Source organism: Cryptococcus neoformans, chromosome 11 (assembly GCF_000149385.1).
Source record: "Cryptococcus neoformans var. neoformans B-3501A chromosome 11, whole genome shotgun sequence".
Lineage (NCBI taxonomy): Eukaryota > Fungi > Basidiomycota > Tremellomycetes > Tremellales > Cryptococcaceae > Cryptococcus > Cryptococcus deneoformans.
The window spans coordinates 594,603-611,650 of NC_009187.1; the positions used below are offsets into that span (position 1 = coordinate 594,603).

Genomic DNA, 17,048 nt, shown 5'->3' on the forward strand with positions numbered 1-17,048 from the left:
AGCAAGCATCAGTATTGCATCCATTGATCCCCTGCAGGCGAACCTAGCATGACTCGTCTTTGTTCAAATCACCCAACGAGTACATTGCAGGCCTACTGGGGGAGTAGCCAGGTGTTTCAAGCTTTGTTTTCTCTGCAGGCGGCCGGCATAGTAAAAGATAGACCAATAGACCAATCCGTCCTCGCTCGCCAGTGCGAGGTGTTCCAAATCAGCCATGGTACCTGTGAGTATGGTCGGCCTATACGGGTTACTTTCTGAAAATGAGCTGTGAGAGGCGTGGGGGACAGAGACAAATGCAGAATGACACTGGAAAGTATGTTCAATTTAACAAGCCCTCATATAACTGTAATCATGAATCTGTTCGTTACATGCCAACTCGCTTTTTTCGGAGGATCAACTATCGATGTACGCACTTATTAAATCACTGACTTGAATACAAATTAATCCTCGTCTAGTCACTAGTAGTACGAGGGACCTACATCGAGCTCGAAAAACCTGCTAACTTGTCCATACATTCGGTAATAATACATTGGCATATCTTCTTTACAACCCATCCCTTAGTACCCCCAAGGCATTCCCATGTTCATCCCATAACCGCCCATCATCGTACCCATTCCACCCATCATTCCGCCAGGCATCGCTCCCATTCCCATGCCGTAGTCGCCGAAAAGCCTGTATCAGAACGTTAGACCTGTTACTTACCTCGGCGACTTTGTCAAGCCAAGACGGACAGGAAGAAAAAAGACGGGGGGTCGTGAAATGGCTTACCCTCCTGGGGGATACCTCGGCATCTATGTGTGCCAAACCACACAATACATCAGCTGTTGAACCCAAGATGGAAACCACGTTGAAGTATAAGTGAAACCGATACCAACCCCGTATGCTCCAGAACCAAGACCTCCACCTAGCATCCCCTGTGAGTCATGTTTAGACGGGACAACGGCGACGCTGTTGAACAAAGTGACAAGACGAATACACTCACATAACCTCCCATTCCCATCATAGGGCTCGCCATACCCATGCCTCCCATGCCCTATGAATAATGTTTAGGTCAGTGTCGTTCTTTGTCGCCGTAGCGAGGCTGGAAGGGGACCAGAATGCACCATCATGGGATTCATCATCCCCATCCCTCCCATTCCACCCTGTCACAAATCGCATGAGCTCGCTTCCAGTATGATCTTTTCATTTTGTACTCACCATCATTGGACCCCCCATCCCCATCTGACCACCAACGTTATCCCTTTTTACGCTTCAACTTTTGACTTACCATCATAGGATTCATCATACCCATCCCCCCCATTCCCATTCCTCCCATTCCCATTCCTCCCATTCCCATTCCACCCATTCCCATTCCTCCTCCCTGTTGTCGTTGGGACATCAAGTATATAAAGGAAGAGTTGGAAGCGGTGGGGTAAGATAGGTGAGAGAGGTAATAAGGGTTGTTGGCGGGGTGAGCGAGAGATTCGCGCACAACGTCAGCTTTGTTTCGGGGCTTGGAGTATGGAATGGTAGTCATGGTAGGTGTATGGCGAAAAGAATATCTTTGATCCCAACGATTGAGTCATAGAAGATAGGATGGGGCAGTGTAACGGCAAACACCTCTCAGCCAACAACATCAGTCGCGTGACGCGTCCTGTAATCTCATCTCACACCAATCGAATAGACGACGATAGGTTGCCCTCTGCATCATCTCGCATATTGCGCCCTCTGGCCTATGCCGACACAACACCAATGCCGACGGAAATGCACGTACCATCATCATCATCTGCGACATTGGATCCATCCTGATCTGACAATTAGCTTGTTCGAGGATGCTTGAAGATCAATAACTGCTTTCCTGTCGAGATCGAATACCGTTGAAAAATGATAATAAGGAAGGGTGCAAGGATCGCGTTCGGAAGTTGTCAAAGTGTCAAAGTCTACACTACTGTTTGAAGGGATGTATCAATGTGGCACGGCAAATCCCTGATTAAGACCAGAGGGCATATTGACTCACAAGTTGCAGACGAATCGAGATGTTGTAAAAAGATTCTGCGATGTAATGACTGCTATGCGTCTTCTCAAGCCCTTATACGCAATTGGATTGTATCGATGACGTTTGTTGCTGTTGTTTGATGGTGTCGTGGTTGAACTGTGTGCTGGCTTGGGTGTGCGGACGGATCTCAAAGATGTATCTATGCCCAGGACAAAGCAGATATTAAAACATTCGTTTTTCTCAACCATGTATACGCCACTCGTCCAAAGTCATGCTATCTACTAAGTATCTCCTAGATGTTTTGCCCAGCCATGAAAGGAGTATAGGATCTATAGAGGTCATCCGTTATTCTGAGCTTCTTATTACTACCATGTGGTTCCAGCCGTACGTCGGCGCCGGGGCTGCTTTCTTTCCTTTCATCCCCTATCATCTTCCCTTGCTATCCTTTGAATGAGCTTCGATCGGTTTATTCGACTTGGCTAGGTCCTTTGGATTTTGGACGGGGCCATAAGCCTGCCTCCTTCACCTATCCTCTGCCTGCCACCCTTTAGTCCTTAACTGAACATGTGGTTCTCGCTTCTTCCATTATGCGTCTGAAATCTGAAACCTGCGACAAGGATAACCGGCACTTTTCTTCCATCTTTCTTTTCAGCTTCGGTTAATCTCTCATTCCCGCCTTTTTCCACTTCCCGACTGTACCTTCAGGTATCGATTTCCAGTGCAGCACTGCCAGACCGGTGATACAATATATGATATATTGATTGAATCATTGATTGCTGAATGAGCGAGGGGGTTTGTGCTTGATGATTGACAAGAGCTGTACCCAGCAGTATAATGATTATGCGCAATGCGATGTGCCTTTTGAGCTATGCGTCATGATCACGACGGTTGGCTGCTAATAGCGCGCAGCAGACATGGAAGTATTATTGTCGATACACATACACCTCCCACATATACGTAAATGGGCTTGAAAATTCTTGTCTATTCATAGTTAATGATATGAAGTAAAGCCTCACTGAGAGTAGACTTTTGAAAACGACACGCCTATATCGACTATGTCATAACCGCTGGAATGAATTGATTGATAATGCGAACGAGTGATGAATGATATGTACGTGGTAAAAAATGCGAGGATTGAGAACAAACAAGAACCGAAAAAAACCAGAAATTAACGTTACAAACATAATTATCGTCTATGAATTCCAACATCAAACTTTCAAACTCTTGAACCTTGAAACAATTTCGTGAGGTTTTCACATGTGGAATCTCGAAACAGGACTCGACCATTCGCTCCTTGATGTCCACACTGGTGGCCCTTCAACCTGCGGCTCAGAGTGATAGTATAACACCCCATCCGACGTCCTTGTCCAGCCAGGGTAGATCGGTTCACCGTGGGTTGCCGGGGTGAAACCTGCCCACCTGGCTGTGGTAGGCATATACGGGTTATAAACGTATCCAGGCGGCCCGGCATTCGCGAATTGAGCTGGCTGTGGGCCTACTTGCATAGGCGTTCGCCAGACTGGCGCAGCTATGTATGGGTCAGGTGTATACATTCCCTGAGTCTCGGAGTGGGAATCGGCATGACCAGGCGGATAATACGATGCTGGAGGACGGAGGTGGTCGTCGAACATAACGACATCCTGAGGAGATAAATCCGGAGGCGGAGGAACTTGGTAAGGGTACGAGGCTTGAGATGCTTGAGGATTATATGGCGGGTATGAAGGATGAGATGCGTAGTTGAAAGAATGTTCAACAGCAGGAGCTTGATAGCGCAAGATGGCCTTGCGAGGTTGACCGGCAGTTCCTGTTTGTGGCTCAGCCGCAAGTGAATAAAACATGAGGTGCTATAATGTTGACTGGTTAGACGCCATAACGGATTGTCATATGTCAAAAACTCACCTCCGGAGGAACTAAGTGAGGCTGGGCAAGGCTGTCATCATAAGGTGCTAGTAAGGCCCGGTTGCTATCCCATCCCGTTTGCATGGCGGCCTGTACTAACTGACCATAAGTCGATGGCGAGGGCTGCTGATACTGCAATGCCGGTTCTTTCGGTGTTGGTGCTGGGTATACATGTCCTGTCGAACCTCGACGACCACCAAAATTTGAAGGAAGACGCGCTAGCTGTCTGTTAAGTGACGCTGACCGCGCCAGAGACGAGTTGGAAGTCTGAGCGACTAAAGCAGGTCTTGTGCGAAGGGAAGGAAGGGGCGGCTCTTGAGAATAAGGTTGACTGGGCGGAGGAACTGGAAGATAATTATCGTGTAAAGGAGGCGGTACTGAATCAGGGAAGAAGGCATCAGCTGCCGATCGTTTCCTACTGCCCGGGAGAGCAGCATAATCAGGACGTAGTCGTCTAGGCGGCGATGCCGATTTCGCCCGAGTATTATAGGAGAACGTTGGAGTGCACGCTAGATTGGGGTTGAATGGTGTCTGACCAGAGATCCACTTATGCTTTGCAGCAGGCATAGCATTACCTGGGCCCCGAGACAACATGAATTCGTCCAACAACATCTTCCAGCGTTCGTACTCGTCTACTTCAACCCCTAGTTCATAGTTCAATCCAACGAGGAATTCGGTTTCCATACGCTAGTTAAAGATGAGCTCATGATATTCAAACCATCAATTGAAACCTACGCTGATTTCGGTCAAAGGAATTCCAGCTAGCTCTGACCAAGTAGCGTTGGTATATGTATTACTGTCTCACTGTTAGAGAAAGCCAGTCACGGAATCGTAAACAACTCACTCATCCAAATATTTGTTAGCCAACATCAAAGCAGCCACAAATGGCCTGTTTTCACTGCCAGGCGTGGAGTAAAACATGTTCCTCATTTTCAGTCGATAGACATAGAGTATTGCCACTAGTGTCACGCTGTGTGAGACCATAGTGACCTGAAGAAGCCTAGCCACGAATTCACTGAAAACAGCAGAAGGTTGGACCATCAGTTGTGAAATGCGTTGAGGTTGATATGCTGGATCAAATGGATCTGGGATGGAAGAGTTGGAAGGTGAAATGGGGGAAAGTGGTTGCTGCTGTTGGAACTGCCCATACCAGAGCCAAACGACCATCTGGGCTGTATGCCAGATTAGATTCGTCATGCAAAATAGAGAGAAGAAACTCACCGACATAGGATGCTAGGGGTGTTTGAATGCCAGGAAGCGCCGCCATCGACCCGGTCTGAGCCATGTTCATGTCCATCTTGGTCTTCTTTTTTGGTCTTCCAACTTCGGGTGAAAGTGACAAAGCGCCTGGGGATGCAAACGGTGAATGAGCCTGCGAAATGAGGTTCTTTGATATCCTCTGAGATGTATCTGCTGGTGTGTAGTTGGAAGGGAAGTGGTAATGCGCGAGGGCTTGTGTGGCGATCGACGGTAAAAATCCGTGCGACTTCCGTAAAGATGGGAAGGGCAGTGCAGGAAGAGTAGGTCTGACTTTTGAATGTTGTCCTAGAGGGTCGAGCGGGTGGTCCAGCTTTCCGGTCAAACCACGATCGATGAGAGAAAAGGAATGGAGATGGAAAGAAGGAGGGGTTGCAAGTACGGGCAAGCTGGAAGAAGAGGTGGCAGTATGGGTGCTAGTAGGTGGCCTTTCGTATTGGGGCGACATGGAGAAGGGCGAGGACGAAGTGTGGGGCTGACCAGGCCGGGGATATGTTCTTCCCATGTAATATATGCAGTCCGGGGCTGAAGAGGAAAAGGATGGAAGGCGTTCTCAAGGATGTCAGGGATGACAGGACCGTGGTGGACTAGACCAAGCTAGCGGATACAGCAAGCAGCACGGTTGGGTAGGATGAAGAGGCTGTCGTGCAAAATTCAAGGACCTTTGTTCCTTCCCTCTGGTTTATTGATGGGCGCAGATTACGGATGATGACGCCCGGTGCTCAGAATGATCGCTGCGGCGACAACAATTCACAGCTTGGCGCCTTCATCCAACAGCAGCCTCGTATTCTTCCTCTTCCGAAGAAATCTCCGCTAATCAAACCCGAAACCTGAGATCGTCCGGGTTGGGCTAACGGACAATGCAAATCACCGGTCTCCACCTGATTGAACGCACTGTTCTGCTCTTGCTTTTTGTTCTCACAGGGTCTAACTTGGTATGCTTTTTTTGTCGCCTCGGTAACAATCGGTCTAGCCCTCGGGTATGAGCGATTTGTCCGTTGTGTATGAAGGTCAACAGGGACACCCAATAATCGAGATAGGATGTCCTATGCTGCCGAGGGCTGAAGTTTTATAATCGCCAGTCCAATGACTAGGTGCCTTAGAAGCCAACTGTGTTTCGTCGCGTACGTATGTCCCGTTGCGACAGAGAAGATTGATTTGATGAGGAGTGGCAAGCGGTGATGCACAAGGGAGGGCAAAGGGGATAAAAATGTGATGCGAGGGCAGTCAAGGGAAAGTTTGAATCTTGCCCAAGCAGATCGTGTGGAGAAGGAGTGAGTGACAGAAAGGACTGCAATAATACGCAAGGTTCGCAAGGACAAGCGATACCGGGAAACACAAAGTCAGCTCGTAGTTCACACTGCAATCATGAACAAGTTTGAGAGTGCGAATATTCCATGGCACACAAGAATTAAGGCCGGTGATAAGACATGCCGTAGTAAGGCTGCGCCTTTCAATAGCCTGACACGATCATCCAGGCGGCAATGGGTGGATCCAAGAAAAGATATTTGAGAATGACTCACGCCTGTCCTTAACCTGATGCTTGTTAATCCTATCCACTGTTTTTCCGAAATAATGAACGCAACCTGTTACTTGAGCACAGGGCAACTGAATAGTCCCCAAAGCGCCCTCGCACTGACGGTATATGAGGGAACTGCACGGGGTGTTCTGTACTATCGACTTTTGTCCTTGCCGTATTATTTATTATTCCGCCTGTTTCGGCCAACTGACCTTGCGAAAACCTAAATACATAATAATCTCGTAAGCGTGCGCTCGCATAAATAAACAAGATATGGCTTGGCTCCCGACTGACACCTCCAAGCCAGCTCGAAGCTCGAAGGAAAGAGCAACGAAGGCTTGCGCCGCCATTCCCTTCGGCCTGCGTCGTGAAGACACCCTTTCGGCTGGGCAAGATGATGGACTATCTTTCGACATCCATCATCGAGACCCGGAATGTTTAGGTGGGGGCAAATAATACTACGCACTGATCACAGGTCCAAAAGCGTTCTTTATTCTCCGTTTGCGAAGACCATACACAGCCCAGAGACTCCGCACGGTACAACAGCCGTAAGCCGTGCTGGTGCCGAACGCGCCAGATTGATTCGATCTCGTATCTCTTTGATGTTGGCGCTGTGTACTTTTTATCACCGGAAAGCCGTTGGTGCGCACAGGTAACCGGTAACCGCAGGCGGAAATGTTGGTTCGTCTCGAAGTGTCTCGCGTCTTTTATGCCGTTTTGTGAAACTTGTCGTCGTACGTTCTAGGTGGTCGGGTTGGGGGTCGTGATATCGTACTTGCTTAATGAAGGTAGATAGCAACAGCGATGATGAGCGTGACGATGTGATAATAGCTGAAGATTGGAAGGCTTAAGTCGAGAGCAGTACAATACAGCAGGCAGCCGTTCGGTTGTCCGGGGTGTAATATTTATTGGCACGCTCCAGCCCCCAGCAGCACGGGCTAAATGCAGCCCGATGTAGGGCAAATAATAATGTTCGGCGGTCGCACAACGCAAAATGCAGGATCGCATCGCTTTCGATCTCTCCCTTCTCGGAGCCTCCCAAGTGGCAAGCAGATAATACTATGTAGTCATCACCAGCTAAAACTGAGACCTGAGATCTAAAACTCGTGACTGCGGCACCCAGAAGCCAGAGTTTTTGGCGATAAGAATCCGGTGGAGTTAACACGTCTCACGTTAAAAGTCAAAGGTTAAATTCCCGATTCCTTATTCTTACATTCTTGCATGCGTTGCTTGTCGCTCGCCTCTTTGGACGTTGGGCGTTTTAGTTGCTTTTTTTAGCGCTTTGCGCTTTTTCTGTTTTGTGTCTGCATGCTGTACGTTGGACCATTACTAGTAGCCGGATGTGCAAATTACACATACAAATCCATAATAAAGTGCGGCGGGCCACATCATCAAATACAGTGGAGCGCACAGAAGCCACAGGTGTAAAGGTCGTGGAGCATCATAGATCATGGAGGGAGGAGGGGAGAGGAGCGTGAAACATGAGATACTGCGAGATATAGGGACTCGGGCTTAGTTTTAGTGTGGCGTGTATGCGGCCCGAAATGAAGGAACAAGGGACAAAACCCATGTACGCGTACCGTTCCTTAAAGTTTTAGTTCTTGGTCATTGATCGTGTCGCTCGTGCTTAGATGTGTATCTAGAAATGTGTGCGTAATACTTGACATGTTGACATGCTTGACTGGCGTATACAGGCTACAGGAGTAATAGAGGCAATTACGATAAGGGAGTTTTGTGGTGCTTGCCGGGCCTCCTCCCCTCCCAAGTTCTTCTCTTTTGACGCACAGTTTTTAGTGTTGTGGGCTCCAATGAAATCTTGGCAGGATTGTGTTATGTTTTGGTGGTTCGTCACGATTATTTGGCGGACCCCAATACAGCAGCAGCAGCGGCATCTCGACTTCCCTTTTTGAATTTTTCTACGTTCCTCGCATCGTATGCTGTACGTCATCTGTATGCTCACTCTTGGGTTTCATTGCCCCATCATCTCGTATCCGACATCATGAGGACTGTACGACGACGTATATATGAGCAAAGATTGGGTTAATAGTGCCTGGAAATTTCTTACTTCATATCCACTGCACAGAATAGGACAGCCAAAGCTCGAATGTGCTTGTAGCGCGCACGGAACCGCTAATAACTAGCACTTCTTGTAATTTATTTCAAGCACTTCTTCCTCTTCTAGAATGCTTGACGACGCATAAGCGGGAAGCAACGCCTTCAAAACACGCACGGGACAGTGCGCCAGACCTAAATACATAGAATTTTCAGGGACACTACCAGCACCCGGCATCCGCTATCCCTGGGATCCCTTCTTTTGTACCTAATAAATATCGTCAAAGCATCAAAAATCAAAGACCGAAGACCGAAGTCCGAACCCTTCGTCTGCAGCAAAGGGAGCATTGCAGACTGGTGCGAGCCTTCTTTCCACACTTCCTTCACGCAGTTGAATTAACATCTTTTATCGACGATACTATATTCTCCCCGTCCATCTCCATGCAAACATGCCAAAGCCATCGCGTATTAGTTCAACATGCTCGGTTCAACCTTCAGGCCGAATCATTGCTATCTCGTCGGCAGATGGACGCGATTGTCTGTGTCGACCATCTTCCAAACAAACATCAACCATTCCTCTCTCAATTTGATCTAAATGAGTCTTACGAGATATCAGATCAAATGATAGTCCCTAAAGTCGCCGATACGCGTAAAAATGGCGCACTAGGCGAAGCATGGGTAACAAGATTACAAGGGCGACGCGATCGTCGACGAAGTGTCTTACACAGAGTACCTCATGCACTACTTTGAGATGTTCGCCTCTTTCCGCCGGGGATTCGCTCAGAATACATATTTTTCCCATGTGAATATGTTCAAAAGATGACGAAGGGAAACAAGGAAGAGTGGTAGTATCAGCTCTAAGCCGTTGCTGCTTATAGGGATACTGCCTCATTTAACACATCCACCTTATCCGCAGTGAGTTTCCTCTTATCCCGTCTTATGCTGTGAACTTACAAAGCGCAGACCCACTTGTTCAAACTACAAGCGTCATCCTTCCGCTTCTTTTGTGCCCACGTCTGTGAAACTAGGATGGACTACATCTGACGGTATACTCATTCATCATTAAAAGTGCCCTTACCCCGATCCTCAACGTTGTTCAAATGGCTTACCCTAAGTGGAGATGAGAAATGGCTGGGATTTTTCGGAATACCTTGTACGAGAAGGTCTCTGTGGGATCATGTGGTATTTGGTGGTGATCTACGAGATAAGCTAATGTCAACGTCGACTCGGTTTCTCCATTATTAAAGAATTTTCCTGCCAGATGGCGGTTGACGACGATAGGTGGGGGGGGGGCGACGCTGTTTTGGTACTGGAAGCAACCGATGAGGCCTTTGCGGAATATGTGAAGGACCATGGCGTGAACAACTCATGGACAATTCATCGATGAACTGGACCAAATGTCGAAGTTCTGGACTATGTAGCCAGTAGTTGATGCATTCTTTCCGGTAGTACAATGTGATCGGTGTTTCAATTGTAATTGTTGGCGATACAATTTTGTTTTGAAACTGAAACTGGACTGAACTGGGTAAGAGACCGGTGGGTACAGCTGTAAGAGGCCGGTGGGTACAGCTGAAACCTATGAATGGGACACTACGCCGTTTACTATGCGAGCGGGCGGATTGATGGTTTCTTTCTTTGGCGAATTGTAACCTTCTGCTCTCTCGGCCCTCTCAGCATCTCTCATCGGCGCGATATCTCGAACATTTGTGTCCATTGCATGATCCATGAATGTGGTGGAAGTGCGATATGCTGTAAGACTTGGTAACGTACTTTCCAATAATATTATTATGTAAAAAGAGCGTACGCGGTTCGTAGGCGATGGGGCGGCGGCGTAGTACGGAGTAGAAGGGTGTGACATGTAATAACATAGACCATATAGATTACTACTCATTGCAAGTCATCATGGAAACATTTGCGAAGACTGACATGTGAGGGGAATACATCGATTGGCATGAGACTTGAATCACAAAAAATGAGTCTTTCCATCTTCATCTAGAAACAAGATGAAGTGATGAGTGTCACAAGCGAACAAGCAAATGATTAAAGACGAGATATTCCCGGCAGGTTGGTCGTCGTCAACCGGGATCGATCCGTCGTTAATTGAGAGCTGATGACTAACTGCTTTGCGCTTGCCGGAACCTTCCTTCTTCGCTTTCCGTTGGGATAGTCGGGGGTTAAACCTCATGGGATCTTGATCCATCCAGGCAACATGGTGTTACTTGACTTCCTTCTTTTCACTCTATTACCGCCAAAAGCGCGCACTCATTGCCCTGCGCTCGAAGCACTGCGAATTTTTGATGTTCAAGCTGTTTTGTTTGTTCGAAATCTTGCGCCACATGCTGGAGCAGTGATTGAGTTCAGAGCTAAGGAAAAGACAAGGATTTTGTTGCCTTTGCGGCCCCACTGATCTTCAACATTTATTCAACCAAGCCAAAACGTCTAACGTGTGACGACCGCCTATGGCCGCAACAGTGCACTATGAGGATAGAAGGTCGAGCCGAAAGCTTTTTCCGACCAGGGGAGGTTGCCGGCCGTCATAATAGTAACAAGTATGAGTAAGGCCAAGTAGGGTGTAGTTTATTTCTGTTCACCTGTCTTCTGCAGCGGATGTTGATCATCATAAAGGCGAGAATGTAGCAAAGGGCAGGGGCTTCCTACAGCATGGTTATATCAGAATGAATAAGGATTGGTTATATACGCCAAAGGCAAAAATCATTTGCAGGAAGGGATAGGAGAGATGGGATAAGAAAGTGCCACATCAGTTATTTTCCGCAGAATTCCGCATTTCTTCGAGATTTCGATTTCACCAAGGACAATAAGAAACGTCAAGAAACGCCCCTTCGCGACTTGTAAACACATTATTTGACCCAAAGCTTACAAAATGGCCGACTCAAAGCAGTGAGTTAATATTCTTTCGTTGACGGAGTATGAACAAACAAATTTTGCTGCTTGGAAACACGTATACTAACGAGAAACCGCCCATACAGATCCAACCGCGACTGGGCTGCCGATGATGTGGATGGTGCGTTCCTTTCCAGCTTTCAAAGTCTGCCTGCCTCTTACAAAAATGATTGATTAGCCGATGAGCTTCCCCCAACTACCGAATCTACCGATGCCAACGGTATCACAACTATAGTTAGCTGGAAGTACAACGCGGATGATCAAAAGGTCAAGGTGACCAGGAGAGTGAGGAGACGGTTGCAGGTCTCCACTGTGACTCAGACAATGGCGGAGAGGAAGCAATGGCCAAAGTGGGTGTTTATATGGAAGGTATAGGAACATTAATTCTTAATTTGGACATTGCAGATTCGGTCTCGACAAAGGAAAGCCTCCTGGACCCGACAGAAAGACTACCATTATCGGAGAGAACCTTCATTTCAAGATCGCCCCCATCAGCAAGGTATGTGCCGTAAGCGTGATAATGATTTTGGTCTGACCATGCCGTAGATCCAACGTGTTGAACCTGAACCTGAAACAGCTGTCAAGGCTCCCACCGGAAAGGCGGTTGTCTGTCGACTCTGTAGTGGTCAACATTACACTGCGAGATGTCCTTTCAGGGAACAGCTTGCTGCTATCGACAATCTCAATGCAGACGGAGCAGAGGAAGAGCAGGTTGTTGTTTCTGGAACTCTGGCCGCCAAGGGTGCTGGTGAGACAGGTGGCAAATATGTCCCTCCGTGAGTAGTGTGAAGGCTGGCCCAGTAGTATTTTGTCTTATGCTGTGATAGATCTCAACGCGCAGGGGCCACTGGTGCTGGCGACTCAATGTTCCGAGCTCGAGACGAGCTTCCTACCCTTCGTGTCACCTCCCTTTCCATCGATGCCGAAGAAGACGATCTTCGGGCTTTGTTCCAACCTTTCGCCAAGAATGGCAAGCTTGGAAGGGCCAATATCGTCAGGGATCGAAACACGAGGGTCAGCAAGGGTTTGGCGTTCGTCAGTTTCGAGAGCAAGAGAGATGCAGAGGCGGCTATGGCTCACTTGAATGGCCGCGGTAAGTACAGGTTTTCCCATCAGCTAATTGCTTGTGCCGGTAAAACTGATTATACATTACCCAGGTTACGATTCATTGATCTTGGAGGTCGCCTGGTCACAGCCTCGAGGAGAACGAACGTAGTTGTAGTATATAGGAGTGTGTTGATGCGGCTTAAAAGCGGCGAGCGGTGTTATGCCGCCTTGTATATGCAGCCCGATACCCATACGAAAATACTGTCATCGTTTATTGAATCAATAAAGAAGGAAGAGCATGGACATGCGGCCTGAAAGGCGAGTTCAGGCGATGACTAATGCTGTTTATGACTGGATGAACCGGCGTGTTCTGAGAGACTACTGCCATGCTGGCTGGGAGTGATATTGGTTGGAGGCCCCAGGTTCACGCGTTCTGGCGTAGTGGATAATAGGACTAAAGACGGTGGGAGGCAATCTCGTTCCGACCGTTACCTTACGTAACAAATGAAACAAGTGGCCAGAAGACGAATGAAGTTCAGAGAATCGTTTACGGCGGTCGACAGCAAATCAACAGGTTCACTTCCAATAGTCTTTACAACAACTAGCTAGGCTTTGTTGACCTTTACAAAGCATTGGAAAGCAATATGTTCAAGAAGTACGTCCAGACGTCGCGCAGCCCATCTTTATAAACTAACACTTGTTTTGTATCAGATTTAACCCCAAGGAAGATGTCTCTTCCTCTACTTCCCTCAAGTCTTCTGTCCAGCGTAATATTAGATCATCCATTCTCTCACAAATAACATACTTGTCTCTCCCAGCTTGGAAGGATCAGTCTGCCGCTACAGAGGCTTCCATAGAACACGCCGAGCCTGCGGCTGAGGAAAAGGAGAAAGAGGAACCAACTTCTGGGAAGGGCAAAGGTGGGAAGAAAGGCGGCAAGGGAAAGGGGGGGAAGGGAAAAGGAAAGGATAAGGAAGAAAAGGAGGAAAAGGAAGATGACGGTGAGGGTGCGGGTGTCGAGAGTGTGCTTGACGAGTTTTGGCCGAAGAAGGAAGCTCTAGGATTGACTAAATGGTGAGTTGTTACAAAAGGCATGTTGCCCTTCAGCCGAAAGATACTGATACATATGCTCTAGCCACGATCGAATATCAATCTTCACCATCCACTCAGTGCCCATCTTCTTCCAGCACTTCGATGGCCCTTTTATCCCGACTTTAAAGCTTTTACATAAGTGTATGTCTCTTCCCATCACCTCCATAAATTTACTGACGAACACTGCTTTCGAAAGATCCTGACATGCTTCCTCGTGTTCAAATCGATCGAGGGGCGATCAAGTTTCTTCTAGCTGTACGTCTGTAATGAAGCGCGTGTTTGTGATCGCAACTAATGTGAACTTAATTGCAGGGTGCGAACATGATGGCCCCTGGTCTCTTGTCTGCGGGGGGTAAACTGCCTGACGGTCTGGGAAAGGATACTATTGTCGCCATCCAAGCTGAAGGTAAGCAGCACGCATGTGGTATTGGTAAGCTTGTGGCGTCAAGTGCCGATATCAAGAAGGCTGGTAAGGGCGTAGCTGTTGAGACCATTTGCTGGATTGGGTGAGTTCACGGCGTTCTTATAAAGGCTCCCAGTATCTGATCGAACAATAGCGATGATCTCTGGAAAGTAGATACCATCGGCCTCTAGATGATCAGTGGAATGGTCACATGGATTCTGCTTTGCGTTCTAGTGGTCGGCCGCATGATCAAAGCGATCTCCCTTTTCGCACGATTGTGTTTCCAGTTCAGACTAGTTTAGTGTGTTGCCATTTCATGTATCTAAATTTGCCCAGACTTTTGGCTTTTACTGCACGATTATAACCACGCCATATCAGTGACCGAATCGATATTTTCGTCCTTTCCAGCAAGCCTCCAATCTACCCCCGAATCCCCCACGCTCCAAATCTCGACTCCGCCTCCGTATCTTCCGGCTACAGCGACATATTTGCCATCAGGACTAGCCCTCATTCCTCGAATATTATTACAGCCGGTCCTGATAAACTTGACATCAACTAACTTGTTCCCCTCTTCATTCAGCGTCACAATAGCCACCGCATCTCCAAGCTCGCCAGTCGCAAATTCGGCTGGAAGACGGAGTTCAAGTCGATTAGACGCATAGAGAACGTTGGGAATAGTCGGGTTGAAGATCAGTTCGGCAGCGTTTAGGTGGTGGTGGGCCGCAGCTGGGACTGACGGGGGGATGATGTTGCATTTGAAATCAGGAAGGGGCTGAATGGTCTCAAAAGTGTCCTCTAAAGGGAAGACAAGGATGTCGCTGGTGAGCTCTGTGAGACAGTACAGATATTTCCCTGGGAGCAGTTTTTTATGAACATATGCTAAAACTAGTAGACATGAACATACGCACCGTCTTTGGAGATGAGACTGTGTCTAGGACCTGTTCCAGGAGGGGCTTGCAAGTACCCCTTGATGGCCAAGCCGCTTTCTCCTTCTCGCTTTACAATCCAAATACGGTCGTTGCCCAAGTCGGAAACATAAAGAATACCATTCCTGCCTTCTACCACATGATGAGCGTGAGATGCTTCTTGACGCTTAACATTCGGTGCTGTCTGTGATTCGTATACGAACGGCAGAGTGAGGAGTGGGGATTCTGATGTTTCTGACAGGGCGCCAGAAGCAGTGATGGGGAAGAAGATGATAGAGCCGCCGATAAAGTTGGACACGACTATACCAGAGCCGTCTTTCATGACATGGACTAGATGCCCGCGTTTATTAGCTGGCTTGTCATACAATGGGTCTTCTGCGACATACTATGGACGCCTCCGCCATGGGAGAGTCTCTCGGCCGTGATTTCAATCTGATCGTCTGCAAGTTTGAGACTCACAGCCGATCCCTTGTTAGCATCTGACAGCCAATATAAGTTCCTCTCTGTGCCTTGCGATGACACAGAGGTGGGATCGGCGAGCTCAAGCCGGGTGCCGTTCTGGGGTGCGGGAGAGAACTCGGAAACGAGCTTGACCTTGGCGGTTGAGGGGTCGAACGAAAAGATGGAGAGTGATGGCCTATAGCCTGTGACGAGGAACTTGTACAGGGGCATACTGCTTGGAGGATCCGGTTTGATTATGAAGGTTAAAGGATTGATCTGTGTTTATGTGTCGTTCAAAGCTATTTATACTACGTGGCAGGCAGCATCCACCATTATTAATTACTTATTTCCGTTATCACGCGCTCATTCAACAAGAGCCCACCGGGCTTGGCCGGTATCTTTTGCCGCGTTTCGGGCTTTGTCTTCAAACGCGGAAAATGAAACTCGCCGAGACTTGTCGCGGCGGAGTCAATTTTGTATGAGTTTCTGAAAAGCGGGCGCAAAAAAAAAGGCTGTCGGGCCAAGCCTGATAACGATAGAAGACGTGCGCGTGCAAATGCAGTGTGGTTCATTTGTCTTTTCATTCAAACATGCGACAGTCGGTCTATATGCAGATGCGGAAAATGTATGGAGTCAAATCGGTGGAGAACAAGGAAATAACACTACGAAATACAACCAGAAGCGCCGAAACAAGCCCCCAAATACAATTGCTGCTGCACTACTGCCTCGAAGTCCTCTTAATTAACGCCTACCACCGACTCAAAGTCTCTTCCACATAACTACCAGCAAAGGGCAATTTATGGTAATCACATACTATGGGATTATAGTTAGCCAGACAGCCAGACAGGGATCGGACGAAGACATTTACCACTCTTAATCATTTTCAGCTTCGTCTTCAGTTCATTTCTGTTTGACGTCGTCCTAAATCCTCCACCACATTTGCAGGTCGCCGCAAGATTGTCCGATTTCGTTTGCGAACATTTGAGGCAGATCACCTGATGAATGAAGGATGTCAATAAGTAGCCAACTTTCTGATAACCAATGATGAGACTTACGTCTTGTATTTGGTAGTTGGTGATCGTCTTGGTGACCATTTCGATGAGAGGTTGTTCGATCTGGAATCGATCATATTCAGAGTCACATTTCTGCAACATAATCAGCAACCACACCTGGATCTAGAGTAGCCTGACTTACATGACACACCCAGTTCTTTCTCGCTGGTTCCAACATTTCACCGCTATCTGGGTTAACACTAGGCAACCTGTCGGGATCTCTGCATAGGTCGACGTCTCTGATCGCGTTACACTTTTTGCAAATCACCATGGGCACCTCAATACTTTCGCATGGAGGATTAAAGGCCGCATCGCTCGAGAACTCTTTGACACCAATCAAGTCCAGCAAGTTCCGCTTGAGAATTTGCACTTCAATGCTATGCTCAGAAGCGAGAGAATAGACCTCCGTAATGGCCTTAATAAGCTCGAGGGTGGGATTAATGCGTTTCGACCTAGCTCCAGGCAAGTCGGGAAAAGCCAGGGT

At 47.9% G+C, this 17,048-nt stretch overlaps 6 protein-coding genes across 6 annotated transcripts in view; 2 read left to right on the forward strand and 4 right to left on the reverse strand.

Annotated features, from left to right (window-relative positions):
- Positions 1–557: 557 nt before the first annotated feature.
- On the reverse strand, positions 558–1,516 carry CNBK2050 (hypothetical protein; the record flags this gene model as incomplete). Its single annotated transcript, XM_767741.1, has 7 exons — positions 558–672; positions 769–791; positions 876–914; positions 983–1,033; positions 1,104–1,142; positions 1,198–1,221; positions 1,268–1,516. The coding sequence occupies 7 exons, from the start codon at positions 1,514–1,516 to the stop codon at positions 558–560; spliced, it is 540 nt and encodes a 179-aa protein (XP_772834.1).
- Positions 1,517–3,228: 1,712 nt separating this feature from the next.
- CNBK2060 (hypothetical protein) lies at positions 3,229–5,636 on the reverse strand (the record flags this gene model as incomplete). The annotated part of the gene is made up of 5 exons (XM_767742.1): positions 3,229–3,819; positions 3,875–4,561; positions 4,610–4,670; positions 4,719–5,046; positions 5,096–5,636. The coding sequence occupies 5 exons, from the start codon at positions 5,634–5,636 to the stop codon at positions 3,229–3,231; spliced, it is 2,208 nt and encodes a 735-aa protein (XP_772835.1).
- A 5,947-nt stretch (positions 5,637–11,583) lies between these two features.
- Positions 11,584–12,819, forward strand: CNBK2070 (hypothetical protein; the record flags this gene model as incomplete). The annotated part of the gene is made up of 7 exons (XM_767743.1): positions 11,584–11,600; positions 11,690–11,724; positions 11,782–11,953; positions 12,009–12,102; positions 12,150–12,379; positions 12,431–12,696; positions 12,761–12,819. The coding sequence occupies 7 exons, from the start codon at positions 11,584–11,586 to the stop codon at positions 12,817–12,819; spliced, it is 873 nt and encodes a 290-aa protein (XP_772836.1).
- A 475-nt stretch (positions 12,820–13,294) lies between these two features.
- Positions 13,295–14,336, forward strand: CNBK2080 (hypothetical protein; the record flags this gene model as incomplete). Its single annotated transcript, XM_767744.1, has 6 exons — positions 13,295–13,305; positions 13,362–13,724; positions 13,786–13,883; positions 13,939–13,997; positions 14,055–14,248; positions 14,300–14,336. The coding sequence occupies 6 exons, from the start codon at positions 13,295–13,297 to the stop codon at positions 14,334–14,336; spliced, it is 762 nt and encodes a 253-aa protein (XP_772837.1).
- Positions 14,337–14,503: 167 nt separating this feature from the next.
- On the reverse strand, positions 14,504–15,743 carry CNBK2090 (hypothetical protein; the record flags this gene model as incomplete). Its single annotated transcript, XM_767745.1, has 3 exons — positions 14,504–14,997; positions 15,054–15,401; positions 15,458–15,743. 3 exons carry the CDS (start codon positions 15,741–15,743, stop codon positions 14,504–14,506), a joined length of 1,128 nt encoding a protein of 375 aa, XP_772838.1.
- Positions 15,744–16,260: 517 nt separating this feature from the next.
- CNBK2100 (hypothetical protein) overlaps positions 16,261–17,048 on the reverse strand; it is a gene marked incomplete at both ends in the record, with an annotated part of 7,442 nt that continues 6,654 nt past the window's right edge. The window contains 4 exons of the mRNA XM_767746.1: positions 16,261–16,325; positions 16,381–16,507; positions 16,568–16,657; positions 16,707–17,048. The exon at positions 16,707–17,048 is cut by the window's right edge and continues 1,173 nt beyond it. Of these exons, the coding sequence (XP_772839.1) occupies positions 16,261–16,325; positions 16,381–16,507; positions 16,568–16,657; positions 16,707–17,048 (624 nt within the window). The remainder of the gene's footprint in view (positions 16,326–16,380; positions 16,508–16,567; positions 16,658–16,706) is intronic.